The sequence below is a fragment of the Trichosurus vulpecula genome, chromosome 7 (assembly GCF_011100635.1).
Source record: "Trichosurus vulpecula isolate mTriVul1 chromosome 7, mTriVul1.pri, whole genome shotgun sequence".
In the NCBI taxonomy this organism is placed as follows: domain Eukaryota; kingdom Metazoa; phylum Chordata; class Mammalia; order Diprotodontia; family Phalangeridae; genus Trichosurus; species Trichosurus vulpecula.
In genome coordinates this window covers 229,680,024-229,700,272 of record NC_050579.1, presented here as the reverse complement: position 1 = coordinate 229,700,272, position 20,249 = coordinate 229,680,024, and the positions used below count along the sequence as shown (strand labels likewise).

At 37.8% G+C, this 20,249-nt stretch overlaps 1 protein-coding gene across 1 annotated transcript in view; it reads right to left on the bottom strand.

The window, feature by feature from the left end:
* PKHD1 (PKHD1 ciliary IPT domain containing fibrocystin/polyductin) overlaps nucleotides 1–20,249 on the bottom strand; it is a 638,127-nt gene that overhangs the window by 265,432 nt on the left and 352,446 nt on the right. Inside the window, exon 52 of the mRNA XM_036768333.1 lies at nucleotides 4,804–4,869. Within this exon, the coding sequence (XP_036624228.1) occupies nucleotides 4,804–4,869 (66 nt within the window). The remainder of the gene's footprint in view (nucleotides 1–4,803; nucleotides 4,870–20,249) is intronic.

Sequence of the window (20,249 nt, the reverse complement as noted above, 5' to 3'; positions counted from 1 at the left end):
TTCTTGGCTTCCTTCAAATCTCAGCTTAATCCCTACCTGCTACAAGAAGCCTTTCCCATTCCTTCTTAAGCCTTATGATTTTCCTCAGCAATTATCTCCAACTTCCCTCGTATGTATCCTGTTTGTACATAGTTATTTGGCCATAGTCTCCCCTTTAGACTATAAGCTTCTTGAGGGCAAGGATGAATTTTGGTCTTTCTTTTTGCACTCTGCACTTAGCACAGTGCCTGGCACATGTTGGTGTTTACAATAATTGATTTTCACATCCATCCTCTTATCTACATATTACCAAACCTCCAAGCTATCATTCTATCTTTTGCCTCTTAACTGAACCAGTATAATAGCCCCTCTATTGGATTTCCTCTTTCCAGTAGCTCCTCTCTCTGATTCATCCTCCACGTAGATGGCGAAATGAGCTTCCAACAACATAGGGTTCTTGAATACTCTCTCATTCAAAAATCTTTCATTGGCTCCTTCTTGCCTCTAGGATATAATCAAAATTCCTCAGTTTGCTATTTAAAAGCATACCACGTTCTGACTCCAACTTAATTTCCAAATTTATTTAATGTTACTCTCCTTCACATATTCTACAATAGAGCAAACTAACTTTTTTGCTCTTTTACCTAAACTCAGTATTCTAACTCCAGTCTTCCATTGTGTTGTCATCCTCAGTTATGGGAATGCAGTCTGTCCTCATGTCTCTGCCTCTTACATACTTAATTTCTTTTACAACTCACGTCAAGTGCTCTCTACTTGAAGCCCTTCTCCAGTTGTAGGGCTCTCTCCTTTCTTAAAAATACCTTTGTAATAACATTCCAGTATATGTGCTTATCCCAAATAGAATGTAAGGTCCTTCATGACGGGGGCTATTTTATCCCTATATTTGCATCTGGGGAGTCCAGCACAGTGCATGACACCCAATAGGTGTTCAACAAACACTTGCTGATTGATTCCTGATTTCAAGGGCAACTCTCTAAGTCGAACTGCTTCCCAAAGTAAATAATGTATACATTATTATCCCCATTTTATAAAAATTTTCCAGAACTTGAAAGTCAGAATGTCTGGATTCTTTAAATAATGGACAATTCAGCCTATTTCATAAAAATGTATGCTATATCCCCTATAAAATGGGGATTGCCTCATTTTATAGCAAATAAACACTAACAAAAATTGCTTTTGCATTTATCTATCCTTTGTTACCTAGTTCCTTATGAGCATGGACCTTGCTTTACACCATACCAAAGATCCATTTAGATTTCAGGAATTGTCAATAAACTTAGATGGGACAAAAATATGTCTTTATTTTCAATTAACCTTGGATTTCCCTTGTAACTTTCTACATTTTATTTTATGCCTTTAAAAATATCATTATATGAAAGGATCCCTAGCTTTTGCTAAATTTCCAAACTGGCACATGAAACAAAAGAAGGTTAAGAATCAATGCACCGTACACACTATGATGCCTGGTATATAACAGGAACTCTATAAATATTTATTAAGTTGAATTCTACCAGACAAAAAGACCATCCCCCAAAATGACTCATATATATTTCATTCACTCAGAATGGTTTGCTATTATGTTTTGTCATTCAATATGATTGGTTAAGCAAGTGCTTTATAATTATGAGCTGTCCATTTTAAAAAAAAATGGAGTAGATTTTCCCTTATTACACTGAGTAAGGGAGAATTGACTATATCTAGATTGTTTGGATCAGATTGCTACGTGGCATACAGGAAGACACAAACAGAAGTTGCAAAGGTAATGTTGGCATAGATGGGTTAAGAACTGTTTCATTGAAGGAGACATCCACATTGATGAGATGGAAGATCCATTTGAGTTTCTGGACAGTACACACACACACACACACACACACACACACACACAGGTCTTTGTATCCCCAATACCTACTGTAGTATCTGGTATACATATGTATATGTATATGTGTACACACACATATATATATATACACATATACACACATATATATTATATACATACATACACACACACACACACACACACACACACATATATATATATATATATATATATATATATATATATATATATATATATATATATATATATATATATATATGAAGATGCCCTTCTTTTCAGCCCTAATGGTTTATGACACATTTATTAATATTCATTTTGCTGATATGGTGCACACACTCCTGTGAAGTAACATGACTGTGAGTGTATAATTTATGAAAAGCATCATACAGAAAGGATAAGTTTCACATACTCCATTTGAATTTCACAGACTAGTTATGACTCATAATCTTCATTGTCTAAATCCATTCATTAACCTAAAGGCCCATAAGTTTCCTTCTAACTAAATAGATTTGGAGAGGCAAAGCACATGATAATACAAGAGGAAGATGCTTTGAAACTGGAGAATAGAAAAAAAGAGATAAAGATGATAAGGAAGCCCTGAGTTGTCTGATGATTGAATATAGCAAAACAATAGCCCTGATTCCCCTTCCTTGACTTCTGGGCCTTAGTGTAAACCACTTTGACTTATATAACTTTGAGTGATTGATAAATCATCTCACTTCAAGGCAGCGAAATAAATAAGAGACCTATGACTTTAGGCAACATTGGTCCTTCTGATTTTTTTGTGGAACCTTCTTAAGTCCAAAGGCTATGAAAAAAAAGACTGGGACAGAGACCATCTATGAATACATTTTTTAAGTCATAAGAAAAGAAATGGAAATTGTTGCTCATGAAGATAAGATATAGAGAAGATAAGAAGAAAGGGACCTATTTAATTTACTTGGAAAAGACTCAGTTTAATAGTAGGGTTGATGGTGAGGTCAAAGGACCAGCCTTCAAAACCTGTCTTGTTACTTGAGTTATCTTGGATAAGTCACATAACTACCCTAAGCATCAGTTATCTGTTTATTTCTTTCATCTCTAAAATGAAGGGTTTGGAATAGATAGCTTCTGAGGTTTCTTCAAGCTCTATTTCTGTGATCTTATGATATTCTGTATAGCCATAAAATTATTACAACAAAAAAAGAAAACACGTTACATTCCGAACAAAAAGATCTCATCTCTAACTCAATCTAGTATTAGACGTCAGGAAATTTTAGGAGAAAAAAATATTAACCCCTCATCCCTCTTCTGATTCCCTAGCTAGAAAATCATCAAATTCTTTAACTTCCTGTTTAGTCTCTCTAATTATTATTTCTTTCTCTTGTTCCTGAAGATGTTTCCATACATTGGTCCCATGGAAAGCTGTTTACCTTTTTTGCCTTGCCTTGTCTCTCTGCTCTTGTTGGTTCTTTGAATATGATTCTTTGAGCAAAATATTTCAGCTGGTTTAACCATTGATTGGAAAAATGATCACCTCATATGTCTATGCTATGGGAATAACTGGACCAAAAGCTTCCTCTTGGATCTAGGCTTCTATATCCTTCTTCCATGGCTGCTTCCCTTGCTCTCTACTTCTGAACCTCAACTGTAAGACAGTTCATGTCTGTTTCCTAACGGTTGAATGAACTAAACTGAAAGACAGACACACTGAATCAGAGGTTCAATAGAAACTGGACACTTTGTCCTTGTCCTCAGCCAGGAATATAATAAATTCCCCATGCCAAGGTTGCGAATCGCTAACCTTACTTGGGCCTCTCCTTCCTAGAGGTGAAACCTGAGACTCTGCTTTGTAATAATCCCAGTAGTAAAAATTGCATGGAGATACAGCATTATCAACATATTCTCCACCCTTCCATTAATTGGCAGATCATTTCTCAGCATGGCTCATGGAGAAGATGGTATAAATAGCATCTGCTTCATTCTCTAGGGAAAATGAGATGGTATCTTATATTAGTCTTCAGACCAGAGCCTGAAAATCACTGGCCTTGTCCGTGTTTATGATATGTTGCCTGAATGGAAATCAACCCACCTATAGATTGATTCCAAAGTAGAATTGAAGAACCATTAAAAGTAGTCTGAATTACCATGACATTATTTTATGTGATTCTGGAAATTGTAGCAATGACTCTAAGACAGGAGAAAGAAATTAGAGGCACAAAGATAAAGAAAGAGAAGATAAAACTATCTTTTCTGATTTTCTGATCATATGATGGTTTACATAGAAAATCCCAGAGAATCAGCAAAGAAACTAATTAAGGTTATTTCTACTTTCAGCAAAGATGTACCCTGCCAAACAACCCACAAAATTAACACATATAAAATGCCTACATAATAAAAATAAAATCCAAGAGACAATAATGAAGAGGGAAATCTCATTCAAAATAATTATTAAATGCATAAAATATTTTAGCGTCCAAAGCAGATGGAAACCTTAGAAAGAGGTTTATTAGTAATGCAAATGCAGTTTCCTGAACTTGGGGAAAAGCAAGAGGAATAATGAAAATATACAGTACTTAATGATATATTTAGCCTTCGTAAATTTCACTTTAGTGAATTCTAAGGCATAATTTCCAGTTAATTTATATTTGTTTAGCTTATTTAGTTGAAATTAGAACCACCAATTTTGAATGACTCTAAAGTTTTCTTTCTAATTGGTTAGGGCTTAGAAGTCCATCTTTTATAAGTGAGTCAGAGTCCACATATTATCCATGATATATATGAAAAGCATTTATTTTTTCTCATGTCTGTATTTGACATCCAGCCATATATATTAAGGCTATTAGTCTTACAATGGAATTGATATTAGATATAGAAATGACACAATTGGCATATGAAGACTTGAGGTCAAGGTATGGGGACCTGCAAATGTATGCGAATTTTTGAAGGAGAATCCCCCTTCTTGCTAATAGAATAGAACTTACCTGGGGTTGTTGGAATAACTCCTTCCTTCACCAGGAGGGTAAGCTGAACTTGGCCTTCACCTGAAACTGAATTCAGAGAACAGGGATGTGGCGGTGAAGCCAATAACCTCAGGAAAACAAATATAATTTTAGAGAATAGCAAATATATGATCAATTCACCATTCTCTCCCTTCCTAACCTCTATTCCTCTATCTTTTGAACAAACAAGCAAAAACAAACAGACAAGGACAACAACAACAAAAACCTTCTCATTCCATTCCCAATTTTAGTCCCTAGTGGTTAATCTAATGATTGGTTCTCATCATTTTCTCTTTATTTTAGTTGAACAAACTAAATTGCCACAGGGTCTTCTAGACAAATAGCCCCAAAACAATAAGAAACCTTTAGCCATATGTTCTTTGAAAAGCCAACGGTGGCCAGCAGGGCATGCTACCCATCCTATTATTTTTCTACCAATCAGAAGGCTTTGTTTTTGTGTCTAATGTACCCTCCACCAATGGGAATCCAGATCACCCATAAAATGTATTCCCTTTACCTTTAACCAAATCATCCTTTCTAATGAAGACTCTTACTTCCTCCTCCACCCCCCTTTCTCCTCATCTTCCAAACCAACCGAGCACATTTAAAAGGCCTGGGGTTCATTAATTTTAAGTGTTCAATAAATTAGTGGAAATAATCAAAAGGCCTGATTCTTTCTGATAATGGCAATTTGATGTCAGTATAAACCAGTAGATTAAGCTGGGAGCATATGCTTCTTTGCCGAGTGAGGCTGCTATAATTAAATAGTGAATGCATCTACAAGGTGCTCTCACGCCTGATTAATTAGTAATCAGGTGCTCAGTCTTCAACAACACCTTGTCTCTCATTGGTTAATTACATCTCTACCTTGTCAGAAGTCATAGGAGCCAGGACCTAACATTTGTGAAGGTGCCAGTGTTACTGGAGCAAGGCCAGGCAGAAGACCCATGTCAGTTTATACCTGTCCACCACTGTAACCTCAAACCTTCCCCTCCGCTAGAGCACAAAATAGGGAGAAGACTGCTTTCAAATTCTCGTGTGTGAACTTTTGAACATTAAAGCCGGAGAAAAATGAATGGTGTCCCTTGGGCCAGAAGAGGTCCATAGTGAGGCTGTCTTAGGTCCCTACCATATTATCTTCAGCTCTCCCTCCCCTTCTTTTCATTGTTCCCATTTCAAATAGTTCTATTTAAATGTAAGAGTGTTTTGTGTCTATGTTTATACATATACATATATGATATATCTAATATTATATATAAGCATGTGCATGCATACACAAACATCCGTATGCATATGTAAACATATGTACATATAAGCATGTGGATGCATATATAAACATGTGTATATAATATAGGCACATATAATATATACAGACATATGCATAAAGTGTGCATATATAATATATGCATATAAAAGCATGTATATAATATTAGATATATCATATATGCATATATATATATATATATATGAAAACATAGACATATAACACTCTTACATTTAAATAGAACTATTTGAAATGGAAATAATGAAAAAAGGGGGAGGGATAGTTGAAGATAATATGATAGGGACCTCAGAGAGCCTCACTACGGATCTCTTCTGACACAAGGGATGCCATTAATTTTTCCTTGGCTTTAATGTTCATATACATATATACATATACATATACACACACGCACACATATATACATATACACACACATATATACATATATACACACACATATATATATACACACACACATATATACATATATGCATATAGATATATAGATATAAATATATAAAATAAGTTTCTAGGATTAGGTTACCTTGTCTTTCAAATTTCTCTTCCATACCCTAAGCTTATTCTACCTACAATCTTTACTGTACTCTCCTCATGGAATGCTTAGCCCACTTCTTTACCCTCATTAAAATCCTAATAGTCTTTCAGGGCCTAGGTCAAGTTCCATCTTCTTCATGAAGCATCCCTCTAGTGGAAAATAGACACACATAATCAGTAATCAAAACACCCCTGTTCTAGTCCAAACCTTGTTAATTGCTGTGTGACCTTGGACAACTCACTTAACTACTGCTCTAGGAAAGTTTCCTCCTTTGTATTATAGACATATTAATAATGCCTATCCTCTTATGTTATAGTTTTACATGTGAAACTAATCATTATACAAATATAGGGTATTCAAATCAAAACAATATACATATATACCCACACATATACTGATATGTGTGCGTAACGTCTTTCTCAGAATAACTCAAAGCTCTTTACAAACATGAAGTAATTCCGTCTACATACATATCAGGGAAGAGAGAATGTATGAATGAGGAAAAACATTATTTTCTTGAAATGAAAAAAAGAGAAGTGAAGACACTTATAAAGATCACTTTGAGAGGAGTGAAACCATAAAATTTAATCCAGTGATCTAGCTCATCCTTTCAGATGATCATCTGTCTCATCATGTGAGCCAAGTTCCAACAGAAAGCTGCCTGGTCATTACTCCTATCTCTGCCATGTTCTTTTGTGTGGCTATTGTGACTCTTCTCATCTGGGTGTATATAAGACTTTCCTTAGCCCTTGATAGATGCATTAAGTGTCACCCAGGTCCAGAAGAGACCTGTTCACTAACCTGATCTTGTAAAACTACTATGATAGCAAGCTGACCCTCACATCCTGGATTCAGATCTGTTTCTTCTACACAATCTAAAAAACCAATGTGATTTTGAAATGATTAAAGGAAAGAGAAATAGGGTGAAAAGGAAGAGAATCCTTACTTCTTGCATCTCTTCCATTTCTTCCTCTGAAAACAGTTATTGAGTTGGAGAATAGGTCACTAAAATGCCCATTCTTTCTAGACAATTTTTCCTAAAGTGAATTCCCCAAATCCCATCAGAGGCCAAGAACCAAGCAAAGACCAAAAATAGGAGTCCCAAGAAATTTTCCTGCAAGTCTGGTGTCTACAGGCATCACATGCTTTTGCAAGCAACTCAATCAGCTGAAATAAGTTTTAGAAAAAGCTTTGAACCTACAAGTAATGAATGCCCTTTATAATTTGGGAAGAGAATGAAAATCAGGGGCGAGAGGTACTGACTACAGGGGGAAAGTTTAAAGGATTATACGTGCTTTGTGGTATGTATATGTTTTCTTAGTGCTTGTGATTTCTGATTTTGTATTTGTAATGTGAGAATAGTTAATCTACCTTGTTTATAAAAAGAGCCCCAATGTAGTCGATCCATCTCAGAGACTGTAAGAAGATCTATTCCTCAAAAAATAAAAAGTAAATATCTGTGCCAAATAGGGGCCTAATTGCTCTTAGGAGTTCTATATAAACTAAGTCAAAGGTAAACATAGACTTCCAGGATGTTGTGGGTTTGGGACGGAAAGGAAACATGCCATGAAACGTCTCCAGAAGCAGGTTAGGAATAAAGGTGTTCAATTAGATGGTGGTTAAAAGGGCTGTAATGTAGGTAAAATTACTACATGGTCCTCTTTAGGAAAGTGAAAAAAAAGGAAATATCTCTATGTCCTTTCAGTTTATGTCCCATCCTGCCATTTTGGAAAAAGTGAATACCTTTCTGTGGAAAACAAATAAGAGGATAAAAAGGCACATTTCTTTAGACCTAGTAGCAAGAATTCAGAATTTCAGGCTCCAGTCTCAGCATTGCCACTTATTACATGTATGACCATAATCAAATCACTTCCCATATCTGGATCCCAGTTTCCTTACTGTAAAATAAGGAGATTGAACTGAATATTCTCCAAAGAACCCTTCAACTATAAAATTATATGATCTTGTGGTTGAATTGTAAATACCAGTTGGAAGATCTTAGGCTCCTAGAACTATTGTATTTAAAGCTAAAATACCTTAGAAATCATTTACTACAAAACCGTCATTTTCTAGATGAAGAAACGAAGCCTCCCTACCCCCCAAAAAGAAAGGTACTTTTTGAAAGTCCCACTGGTTCTAAGTGGCAGAGCCAGATTTAAACCTATATTCTCTGAGTCCAAATCCAGTGTTAGATGAAAAACCCCTTCCCCCCATTTCTACTATTTAACTGTAAGGTACTCCTCATTCCATATGTCAACAGTTCGGTCACTAAAGTGGCAGATAAATAACTTTAGCGTAAGGGAAAATTGTGGAAACAATTTGTGAAACAGTTTCTCAGATAAAATTACGAGAGACACACCAATTGAAATATATAAGAATGCAAACATTTCCCCAATAAATCCATAGTCAAAGGATGCAAATAAGGGCTTCTGCAAAGGATGTGAAGATACTTATGAAGATCACTTCGAGAGGAGTGATATCAAAGAACTCCATTCAGTTATCTTTCCCATAGATCATCCTTTCAGATGATCATCTGTCTCGTCATGTAAGGCAAGTTCTAATAGCAAGCTGATCCTCACATCCCAGATTCAGAACCAGGAGAACATTGTACATGGTAACATCAGTGTTCTAAGGGTTCACCAACTGTGAAAGACTTAGCTAGTCTGATCAAGACAATTATCCAAGGCAATTCCAAAAGGACCCATGATAAAAAAATGATCTCTACCTCCAGAGAGAGAGAACAGATAAATTCTAAATGCAAATTGAAGCATTTTTTTAACTTTATTTTTCTTGTTTTATTTTTTGTCTTTTCTTTTCACAACATGGCTAATATGGAAATATGTTTTGCATGACTTCACATATATAATCAATATCTAATTGCTTTGCCTTCTCAAGGAGCAGGGAGGAAGGAGGGGGAACGAGAGAATTAGGAACTCAAAATTTTAAAAAAGAATAAAAAATTACGTGTAATTAAATATTTAATGAAATAAAAATATTTTTAAAAATGTTAGAAACCTTTTTTTAAAGAATATAATAATGAAAAGAAAAGCAATTCTGAAAGATTTGAGGACTCTGAACAAAGCAATTACCAAACATGACTGCAAAAGGCTGAGGGTGAAGCATGCTTCCTACTTGGCAGAGAAATTTTAAGACAAGACTAAGGTTTTATTTGGTTTACTTGGTTTTATTTGATGATATTTATTTGTTACACCAGGTGTGTTTTTTTAATTTTTGTCAAGAGAAGGAGGACAGTGACACTGATTCATAAAAGAAAAGAATGTCAATTAAGCATTTAAAAGGATGCATAAAAGAACGAGAGATTCAGAGGAAGATACAGATAATCAGGATAGCTTTGAAACACATGTTGAATGTATTTTATGCTTTCAAAAAGGAAATATGCCATGGAGCTTCATGGTTTCATAAAGAATTCTTTTTCTTTTTGGATATATGGTAACATTCATGTTTATCAACTTCAAAATAATTTTTAAAATGAAAAAAAATTTAAAATGTTCCAAGCATGATTATTATATAAGTCTGTGACTCGGGCACTATCCAGCCTTTCCTTCTCTCTTTTAACTCTAGGGAAAGAGATGGAAGACATAGATAACAGTGATAGCGCCTGAAGCCAGCCTACAAATCAGAGCCAACTCCATCAACTCTGATCACAAGCCTCAATTTGACTCCACCTGATTAGTTTCTTCAGGAAGTCAATAACAAATAGTAATAACATTTGCTTATAGGCCTAGAGTACTTTTCTTTTTTAAAATACATTTTTCTTTATTTTCTTAGCTATTTCCCAATTATGTAAAAAAATTAACCTTCATTTTTTTCAAAATTTTGATATCTAAATTCTCTTTCTTCCTCCCCTACTGCATGCCTTGAGAAGGCAAGTAATACATTGATTGTGCTTGTGAAGTTAGAGTACTTTTCTTGTCCTATCTTACCCTCTCTCTGCCCCACACTTGGGATTGGCTAGAATAGATACGTTCTCTCTCTAGAAAGTAAAAGCTGGGGGTGAGAGGTGGGAAATAGAGATTAAAAAAAAGGGGTACTCTTCTGGGTTTTGTGATTCAAGATTCATTCAAAACCAACAGTTTGCCCATGAATACAAGTTGTAATCACTAAGCAAGCAGGGTAGGAAACATGAAGGTGCAGAACATCGGAGTGGAATGGGCTCATTACTCCTTTATTGTCAGGAAGTAGAATAAAAATGGAAATTTAATAAGACATTCATCAATCAATACACATTTTATGTTATATATTGAATTTGTTATATACTAAAGGGAAAAGCAAGCTAAACATAATAGAGTTTTTAGGTTATTATCTGTATTTTTATTAACCTGTTCTTTCCGCTACCCTTTCCCCCAAATTTATTTTAAAAATACCTCAATACATATCTTCACAGTCCAGCAAAAACAAATTCTCATATTAACCAGGTCCAAAAATGAATGTCTCTTTCTACATTTTAAATCCATCCCCTCTCTGTCAGGTGGTGAGTGGCTTGTTTAATCTTCCTTCTTCTGGACTTCTGGTTTATCATTAAGTTGACTAGAGATCTAAAGTCTTTTGGTTTTTTTTCATATTTTTTAATTTGTTTATTTATTTTCATTTTTCAACATTCACTTCCATAAGTTTTAAATTTTCTCCCCTCCCTTCCTCCCCAAGATGGCATGCAATCTGATATGGGCTCTACAATACATTCCTATTAAACACATTTTCACATTAGTCATGTTACGTAGAAGAGTTATAACGAATGGGAGAAACCACAAGAAAGAAAATAAAACAAAACAAAAGAGAAAAGAGTCTGCTTCACTCTGCATTCCAACTCCACAGCTCTTTCTCTAGATGTGGATGGCATTTTCCACCATGAGTCCTTTGGAAAAGTTTTAGGTCCTTGCATTGCTGAGAAGGGCTAAGTCTGAGATCTAAAGTCCTTCAAGGTTGTTTTGTTCTCTGTTTTTTATCATTGTATTAATTGTTCAATTACTTCTACTCACTTGACTCTGTATCAGAGCAGGAATAGCTAACCAAACCGCAGTAGATGAATATAATGGAATATTATCATGCCATAATAAATGACAAAATGGACAATTTCAGAGTAAACCGAGAAGACCATTTCCATTTGGCACTTTCCAGAAAAGAAGGATTGTTCTCTCAAGTTATGCAGTCCCTGGCAAAATGGAGATTGTTTCAACTGTAGCTAGCAAACATGACATCCGTCTTCTCCACTTCTCCTTGTACCCTTCCCTTTCCTTTTCCCTTTCCCTTCCCTTTCCCTTCCCTTTTGCTTCCCCTTCCCCTTCCCTTTTCTTTCCCTTTCCCTTTCCTTTCTTTCCCCTTCCCTTTCCCTTCCATTCCACTTCCTTTACCCTTTCCCTTCCCCTTCCCTTTCCCTTTCCCCTTTCCCTTCCCTTCCCTTTCCCTTTCCCTTCCCCTTTCCCTTTCCTTTTCCCCTTCCCTGACATCAATGTATATACAAGACACATGAGATGTGGGATGTTGCTTCCCCTCTCCTAGTTATAGCTGGAGTATTTCAGTGTCAAGGGTACTCTTGAACAAGGGGGAAGCAAAGATCCTCATTAAAAAGGGAGAAAATGGACAAAAATGTAATAGATTTCATTATAAGCAATGTCAATGACCCTTTTATATAATAACTCTTCATCTCTTTCCATATCATTCCTCCTCCCTAACAGTTTCATTTTGTGTAATAAGAGAGGCTGAAGAGACTGTGCCATACAAATATTGAAGGAATGAAGTCTGCTTAGACTGAAGAAGAGATGATATAAGAAGTACACAGTCATCTGAGCATTGAGGGCAAAGACAGTGTTTCTGCCTTTCTTCCTATCCCCAGAACTTAGCACAGTGCCTGGCACATAGTAAGCACTTAATATGTGCTTGTTGACTGACTGGTGTAAAGGTTTACTATACAGAAGAGAATTAGACTTGTTTTTTTCAATTCAACTCAAAAGGCAGAACTAGAAACGCTAGGTAGAATAAGTAGATGGAAGCAGATTTTGATACAAGGAAAAGTTTGCTAATGATTAGTGCTATCAATGTGGATTGGATTACCTTGGAAAGCAATAGCTTCTCTCTTGTTAGAAGACACAGAATCATAGAACTAAAGGTAGAAGAGACCTCAAGGGTCATCTAGTCCAGTCTCTTCATGTTATAGAGGAAGAAAGTGAGGTCCAGTGAACTGATGACTTGCCCAAAGTCACATGGGTAGTAAATGTCAGACATGAGATTTAAACTTAGGCTCTCCATTTCCACCGTCAGTACTCTTCTTACTGAACCAAGAACAGAAAACGGATGACCACTTGTTAAAGAGTGCTCATCTGACCTCCCTTTAAGATGGCCACTGACATCCCTTCCAGTTCAGATTCGGCGATTGTCTGAATAGATTGTGTAAATCTTTCACAATGGAAGATGGCAAATAAGATTAAAGGACGCATTTCAAGAGCAAGGAAAAAGAAAGTTGGACTTGTAGGCATTGGGAGGGTGGAGGGGTGAATGTCACACACACACACACACACACACATACACACACACACACACACACACACACACACACACAGCAGGAACTCTGGAGTCCTTGGAACAGAAAGGTCCTTCAGTCTACATTTAGAGCTCTCTGTTCTCAGTTCTCAGAAAACACACATGTGACCGAAGTAACAAATTGGGAGTATTGCAAAGGAGGAAAACAGGAGAGTATTAAGATGAAAAGAAAGTCACAAGCTAAACTAACCACAGCTAACAGTGAAGTGTCCCATGGTGCCTAGGAAAAAGAGGGAGCAAGGGCACTGCTAGATAACAACAAAAGAGTGAGGTATTCTCTCATCTACAACAAGCAGTAAGCACTTAGATGATTTTTCATTCATTCATTTATTCATTCATTGATTCTTCCAGTCTTGCAACTCTTTCTTTATATGCTAACTTCAGAATGGGGCGCCTATATAAGCCAGGCTTTTTCAAAGACTATACTCCCCTACCCCCAATGCCTGAATTCCATTCTCCCTTCTCACCTCTGTCTCTTAAAATCCCTAGCCTCCTTTAAAATTCATCACAGATGTCATCTCCTACATGACATCTTTCCTGATTTCCCCCTCTCCTAAACTCCCTATTGTTAATTCCTTTCTCCTGAAAAAAATATACCATTATATCCTTTGAATATATTTTATATACAGTATATCACTACATGTACAGGTCTCTGCTGATCCTTGAGGACAGGACTGTTTTTTTTCCTCTTCATATCCCCAGCATTTAGCAGAGTGCCTAACATATGATAGGTGCTTAATAAGTGCTTGTTGATAGACTAAGTAAGAAAGTACCAAAATAAGTAAATAAGCAGGGCATGCCTTCTGGCCATTACATTCAAACTTTACTACACAGAGTTGGAATCAATTAATCAACAGATGTATTAAATACCCACTACAGTATGTGCCAGGAATTGTGGTGGTTTGGGGGGATACAAATATAACAGTGAAACTATCTTTGGCCTTAAGTTAATTATATTTACTACAAATCAGCATCTAGGATTGAGAGGAGTCAATGCAAAAGAGAAAGATGTCCTTTACTACTCATTACCCAAGCTGTTGCTGTCCCCAAACTTCTTTCAAAAGGTCTGTGTTCTTCCCTGTGTGTTGTTGTACTAGAGATGTTCTAATCTGGAATTAGTATGTAGGGGTCTAAGGAAAAGACTGGAAGAGATGCCACCCAGCATAGCACTGGGTCATGAAGTCAGTAAATTGAGGCTTATTTTAAGAGACAATAGGGATTTGAGAAATATATAGAAAAAATTCCTCAAAACTAAGTACATCCTTTACAATCACCCAATATAGCACTATGCCATGTCTGGATCTTCAATTAATCTTAATGTGTGATAATGATGAAGATGATAAATGTGACCTGACAACAAATAATGAGAAAAGACCTGATTTGTTTACTTAGCATTTTCTGAAAATTTGAAGGCTTTAAAATGTTCCTAAACCTGGAAATCCAAGAGGAAAACAAAGTTTTTATATTTTATGTCATTCTCACATATTTTTTGTCTTCCTCACGTATTTCAAGTGATAGGGTAATAAGCTATTGGCCGCAACGGTAAGGTTTATATTGTGTCTCATGCACTTAAGGTGGGGATATCTCACAGGAGAGGGCTTACTTGCAGTGAACTTTTGCTGAAGCAAAGATGACCTGGTGGATATAGAATGAACACCTGGATGTCTGAGTCCTGGAGAATTCATTGGAACTATACTTCCATTTTGTTTTCATTTTTATCTTTCTTTTTCCTCCTTTCTCCCAATAGAGAAGTTCCTTATGCCAATCAGGCAAAAGCCCTTTCCATATATTCCAAGTGTTGTCCTGCTATCTATATTTCTGCCCTGGAGGTTGGTGTATTTCCCTTAAGTCAGCCCTTCACATGGCTGGTAAAGTGCTTGGGGATCCTTGGGGGATGAACCGTGCTATATAAATGTAAATTAATTTAGTAACTAGAATGCTATGGATTGCCTTAGGGGACCTCAGGACGAGAATGGCAACAGAGGAATGAATAAGATTCACCTCTCCCCATACTCCTCCCCCCCACTCCATCCCAGGAAATCCTCCCAGAGAGCTTTAGGAAACAGAAGCAAAATCCTCGAGTCTTCAGTTTGTTTTAAAGAACTGCATGGAAGCTAGGAAATAGGATTAAACACAGAAGATTCCAAGTGGTGATGTGTTCAGTCTCATTATTCCTAATCCTGTGAGAAAGAAGAAGCCTAGACAGTGGACATTTCTGCCCATCTCTATCCCCTGAAAAAGTTAGATCCTAGGAGATTCTCCTTAACTGGGAATATCCTCCTAGATCCCTCTGCTCCTCGAGTTTTTTTTTTTTTCCTAAACAAGGAAACCAGATGGGAAAAGCCCATCTGTCTTCCCAGCCAAAAGCGTTCCTGCCCCCATAAACATCAACACCAGCTTTTTTCCCTACCCAACTCCCTTTCTCTGTGTGCTTGGGAGAACTAAGGGATGAGCATTTGCCCGGCTGGCTGGATATTGTTTCTTTTTTTTCTAGTTGGGTCAGAAGAGAGTAGCATCTCAGAAGCATCTGAGCCTGATAACTCCATGGTGGACCCGCTCAGCTGCCAGCTCCCACAATGCCCCAGTTCAGCCATGTGCCACTAAGTAAGAGGAGACTGTGTGAACTCCAGAGTTCTCTTGTGAATGGCCCAGCATCTGATGTAAATTTATCACCCGGTGCTGGTTGGCCAGGGGGGAGCTGAGGGTGTTTAATGCACTCCTGCCACAACCCAACAGTTTGCCCTAAAGAGTCTTTTACTGGTACAAAAGGATGAGGTCAAAAGTAAGTTGACCCCTGACAGAATGTACAATTATTAGAAAGGGGCTATGTACGAGCAGCTGCTGGAACCCCACTGGCCTAGCAATGGGTCTCCAAGAGTCAGAATATGAATAATAAACTCAAGATTGTTTTCTCCACCCCCACTGCCTCGCCCCAACCTTCTCCCCCTGTTTTGGGCAGGACCTATTACTTTTCTACAGGAAGAATCATGGCCCTCCCTAGCAGCTGCAATAATTGTGTTCCTATTGTCAGGAAGACCTCCTCCTGGCCACCCCCCTACAAGTGGCCATTGTCAATGAAGAGTCAGTGATTATACGCTCCGACTGATGCTTTGGGGGACCCAGCTGCCTAACTGCTGACACACGAACGTGTGGAAGGCAAGGGGGGGGGGGGGGCGTTATGGAGCAGGGAATTGAGGGGAGTCTGCGTCTGGGAGATGGGACTCTGACATACCAGACCTTTTGCATAAGTCAAGCCCAGAACAACAGAGCTTTATTGGGCCCTACTGACGAAAGAACTCATCTCCCTTTGAAGTGGCGGCTGTGCATGGGGCTGGACAGCTTTTCCTCCTTTGGACCAAGCAAACATCCTCCTTTTGATATGCTGCATGCTCATTATCTCTGCCCCATTTAATGATTTTTGATTGAAGGGTGGTGGCTTGGATGCCAAGAGGGTAGTTAGAACGGCTCCATACAGCTAGGCCTACAAGAAAGACTTGCCTTGTCCATGGGACTAAATTTGGAATTTCTTAACAGTGTGTGCTTGTTCTTAGAGGCAGATAAGGACTGAGCGTGAAATTCTTAATTAAGCAATAAATAGAGAGTGGGGTGTCAGCAGATGTAGCCGGTAGTCATAGCAACCAGAGTCACATGGGTAAGGGAGCTGAGACTAAATGTAGGCCTCAGGCCTAGGTCTGACTGACAGCTGAAGAATCCTACAAAGCTTGTAAACCAGATTAATTAGCTGACTAATTATTTCAGAGCATTAATGTAACTAAAAAATTAAAAAAAATAGTTCCCCACAAACTGAAGAAATATCCTTATGAAAGACCGGAGGAAAAGTGACAACTGGAAATAGAGAACTCTATGTGACAGGGACATTCGCTGGGGCAAAGTAGAGCCAAAACATTGGGCCCCAAAAGGAAAAATAGCCTTTCTTGGTTTTAGTCCAGACTTTTGCGAACATAAAGGAATCATTGTCCCTAGATCATACTTGCTTCTGAGAGTGATATAAAAGTAACATGTCAAAACTATTGATCAAACAAACATGTGATATTCTACTTCTCTAGCCTCGGTTTCTTCCTCCATTAAATGGGAGATGTGGACAAGATGACCTCTGACACCAGTTTCAGCTCTACAGCTTTAAAACTATGAAACAAAATTATTTATAGGTTCTACTCAAGGGCATCATAGTGGGCATTCTTATACCCAGGCAGCTTGATTTCAGGTCTATTCTCACAAATCCTTCTGCTACTTATCACTTGTGTGACCTTGAGTAAGTCACTTAACTCGTCTCCTTAATCTCCTCCTCTGAAAGTAAGCTCTTCCAGGACAGGGACTGCCTCTGCTCCAGGTTTTTTTGTTTTGTTTTGCGTTGTTTTGTATCCTCCATGCTTAAAGGAACAAAGTTTGGCACATAGTAAGGACCTATCACATTTTTTTATTCATTTATTCATTCACCTGTAAAATGAGAGGGCTGAACTAGATTGTCTCTGAGGTCTCTTCTTGTTCTAGATCTATGATCCTGAATCCTCGCTTCCTCAGAATTCTCAGTGGATTTAGGACAATCTGAATCAAGCCTCCAGCCTTCAAAGGACTCCATATTTGTTAAATTAGCCATATTATTCTGTTGACACTAATCACTGAGAGGATCACAGTCTCCAGTGGAGAAAACTCATGTCATAGATACTCTGTCACATGCCCCTCTGTTGTTGGTCTTGGTTGTAAGTGCTAAAAAGATATAATGATATCCTTTCAGAAATGCTTGCTGGGTGTATGCTTGGTTTGAATCTCGTGATATTTCTGATCCTCTGGGCAAATAAAAGGGATTTGTAATGAGTTCAATCAAAGCAGACTCACTGAACAACAAATCTGCAAAAAGCTAAGTTAGCCATAGTTGGTTTAAAGTATCATGAACCACCATATCCTGAGGTAAATATCTTTAACCCCATTTTGCAGACGAAGAAACTGAGGGGGAAGGAGAAATCAAAAGGGCTTTTCCTCAAGGGATAAAAGCAAGTCACAAAGGAAAAGCCTGTCTTCAGCTAGAAAGGAGCCAAAAGCTGTCCCTGAGGAGGGAGGAGGAGGGGGAAGCCAAGAAAGCGCTTGACTGAGGCATTGAGCTTGCTAAAACTCTGCTTCCTGTGATGGATGGGGTAAAGGCAGCCCTCCACCCAGCCAACCCCCATCCCACCTCAGCAAAGTGGTTGAATCCAGCAATTATCTAGTAGGCAGCACACTCTAGTGGAGATAAACAGTGGTTTGGAAGCTGGAACACCTGGGTTCTTCTAGCCTCATCCAAAACCCCATTCAGAGTGACTTTAGACAAATAGTCTAATGAAAATGGTGATGCTCTTCAATAACCACCTTGTAAGAATAAAATGAGAACAAAGCCTACGGATCAGACAAAACAATGATGCAACCCATTGTCCTAAAATTAGTCTTCCGGTAGTAGAAAAAAGTGAATCAGTGGACCTGTATTCAAATCCCCGCCCTGTTCACTATTACTAGATAATATTTCAATTCATTCCCCGGCTCTGGACTTCAGTTGCCTTGTTTGTAAAGTAGGTGAATGGAACTAGGTGATCTCCATGGGCTTTCCAAGGTCTAGATTTATGACACAAGGAATATAACCACCAAAGTTAATGAAAAAGTATTTTAAATGGGCACTTCTGCATGTGATGTCAATCATATGCAAGCCTTACATCTAAACAAAGTTGGGGAGGGAGGAAATCAAGCAGCAGGCCTAATGAAAACTACAGAAGGCTATGTATTAACTGGTTCTCCTTTCTACTCCACTTTGGTTTAATTTCCATAGGAATCCATGTTTGTGGGTGAACCCTGAACATCTGTGCTACCCTCCATCCCATACTTGTTTCTTTAACTTGCTAATATACCAAGCAGCAGAGGGATGGTCAAACAATAATAAGGGACAAGGCTTAATGTAGGAAGTGAGAGTGGGGTCAAAGCAAAGTGAGTGAGTTAAATGACTTTCCAAAGACATTTAACTGGCCAAAATTTTATTTTCAGGACCCTATAAAATAATTTGAAGGGAATTCTGGAAGCCTTTCAGAGTCAGCCAATTTCAGACTCAACCTTCTAAAACATGGGCATGAATCATCACAGAGATGGCACATTTAGACCATGAGGTCTTAACTGTGGTTCCTTTCCTAATGGAAGGAATTCTGTGTACTTTAGCTAGTCAATATTTTGTCAACCAGAAAGTCCCAGGATTTCAAAGAAATTAGGCACTGAATGGGTTGGGTTTTCTCTTTGTTGTTATTAGATTATAAGCTCCTTGAGAGCAGGGACTGTTTTTTGCCTCTTTTTGTGGCCCCAGTGCTTAACATAATTCCTGGCACATAGTAGGTGCTTCATAAATGTTTATTGAACTGCATTGTTTTAACACCCTTGTAAGTTCATTGGTATATGGAGCTTCTCAGTAAAGAAATTCCTTCTACTGATACAGATGAGCATCTTCTCAAAGAATTCCTCAGTGGCACTAAGACATTAAATGGCTTTCCCAAGGTCATACAATCCTTGGCTAACTTCAAAACTCGGGTCAAATGCTACCCTCTAAAAGAGGCCTATCCCTCTCCCCCAAGCTGCTAGCACCTTCCCCTAGCTATTTATTGACATTTTGTCTCCCATATTAGAATGTGAGCACCTTGAGAGAAAGGATGATTTCTGCCATTTTAAAAAAAAAATCTTCAGTGCTTAGCATATTGGGCAAGTAGTAAGCACTTAATAAATGCACACTGAAGATTAATCCATCTGTTAGAAGTGGAACTTGAGCTTGTGTCCTGACTGAAACTAGCTTTCCAACCACTAGCTAATGCTGCCTCTTTAAGTTTAAATAAAAACTCAAAATAAAATGTGGAGAAGGGGGACTGGCACCTCTTTGGGCTTGTTTCTGGGTATCAGCTACATCGTCATTCTCTATCATCGCTAGAGTACCAGTCAGCACGGGAAAGGCCTTACGCATTCTCCCCAAAATTTTAGAAACTATATGGCTGCTTCATAGACTTTAACACACTATGAGTCCTCCAAATCAAA